Consider the following 1,622-nt stretch of genomic DNA (forward strand, 5'->3'; position numbering starts at 1 on the left):
GGGGGGGGGGTCGATAAGCTGATTGCGGAGGTAATGACTGCGATAAGCCATTTGTCCGCGCGGTACGACCGCGTACGACCAATGCAGACCCCTCGCGGGCGTGTAGACCGGGCCGCGGTGAACATCGACAGCATGACAGTGTGTAGCCCCCTTTCTCACCATCATGATGATGGGCTTGGTGCGGATCTTCTTGGCGCGCGCCGCGTAGCGCAGCGTGTTGAGGGACTCGCTCATGTTGGATTTGGCCGGAGAGATGCAGGCGATCTGGTAACAGTGGGGGTGTACATGTTACTAGTTGTCTCTCCACGACGATGAACGTCTACAGCAAGGGGAGAGAGGGGACTAACCATGAGGGTGACGCCGTTGCCGGCCAAGCTGTCCGCTAGCAGCTTGGTGAGCTTAGAATCCCTGTACGGGATGTGACCCTTCTTTTTTGGGTCGCTCAGCGAGGCAATGCAATAGCCTGTGCGCGAAAACGAAATATTTCATTAAATTTTCATCGCTTTGTCAAAAACAAACATCGCAGACTGTATGCAATATACCGACCTAGGACCATAAGACTCTTGTTTATGTTGTTGGCTTCCTCGAGGGTCTTCCCCTCGCTGTGGGTCTTCTTGGTCATCTCGCTGCCGGCCAGGTCCACAAAGTTCAGCTTCCCCTGCCTCGAGATGAACACGCCGTCCTCCGACATCTGCCTCTCGGCCGCGATGTGCACCGTGAGGATGGTGTGGCTCCTGCTGGAGTGGTCGTTCATGCCGTGGCTGCCCACGGACCGGTTCCGCATCCCTGGAGAGAAACAGGCAGGAGGGCGGTTACAGCGAGTGTCACGGGTCAGGCTCCTCCGAGGGGATCTTCCATCAAAAAATTAGAGTACACTCTAGCAAAAAAGGGGGGAAATGAAAAATTCGAGGAAAAATTAATTTTAAAATATCAGGAAAATTTTGTTAAAGGAAAAATGAAGGGAAAATCGTAGTTCTCACCTTCCTCCAGCACGGCCAGTAGGTCATCGAGCTCCTCGCAGTCGACCGTGAAGAGGTTCTCGACGAAGAAGCCGCGGCTCTTCTTCGACCAGCGCACGGCGAGCGGCTTGCGCGCCGAGCCCGGGTTGAGCAGGTCGATCACCTTCTCGTTGTAGATCTCGAGGAAGGACGCCTTGAGGACGAAGTGGAAGTCGCTGCGCTCGCGCAGCTGTTGGAACAGGAACTGGAAGGACCGGCAGACTAGCCCGTGGTCCGGCGACTGTGGGTCCACCTGCCCGTCGAACTGTGTGGCAGTAAGCAGAACGGACATGAGGTTCACCTGGAGACGGGGTGGGCCGACGGACCTCTGGAAGCTCTGCTTCCAGACAGCCCAGGCCAGCGCTCAAATTTCCCGGCCCCTAGGGATTATCCTCTAGCGCCAGGTAGGTAGGCAACGTCTCGCTTGCGGCGCATGTGTGTACTGCGGGCTGGCCTACCCCGAGTCTCGCAGGCGCGCGAGCTCCCGCAATTTGTCGAATGATTCTTCTGAGGGAAACGGAAGTACTTTCTGGACGATCCCATACCCATCCACCCACAGTGGCGTGGGTCGTGATCTGATCGTCGCGATTCCGACACCGATAAACGCAGCTTTTGTGGTATGGT

The 1,622-nt window shown here is 56.4% G+C and overlaps 1 protein-coding gene across 1 annotated transcript in view; it reads right to left on the reverse strand.

Moving 5' to 3' along the window:
- Nucleotides 1–38: 38 nt before the first annotated feature.
- Nucleotides 39–1,622, reverse strand: part of LOC113212860 (kinesin-like protein KIF12) — a gene marked incomplete at its 3' end in the record, with an annotated part of 4,996 nt that continues 3,412 nt past the window's right edge. Inside the window, exons 4-7 of the mRNA XM_052276404.1 lie at nt 981–1,263; nt 547–786; nt 348–463; nt 39–264 (exon numbers count right to left, since the gene is read on the reverse strand). Coding sequence (XP_052132364.1) covers nt 39–264; nt 348–463; nt 547–786; nt 981–1,263 — 865 coding nt within the window. The remainder of the gene's footprint in view (nt 265–347; nt 464–546; nt 787–980; nt 1,264–1,622) is intronic.

Source organism: Frankliniella occidentalis, unplaced genomic scaffold (assembly GCF_000697945.3).
Source record: "Frankliniella occidentalis isolate FOCC.00 unplaced genomic scaffold, Focc_3.1 Scaffold2828, whole genome shotgun sequence".
NCBI classification, from domain to species: domain Eukaryota; kingdom Metazoa; phylum Arthropoda; class Insecta; order Thysanoptera; family Thripidae; genus Frankliniella; species Frankliniella occidentalis.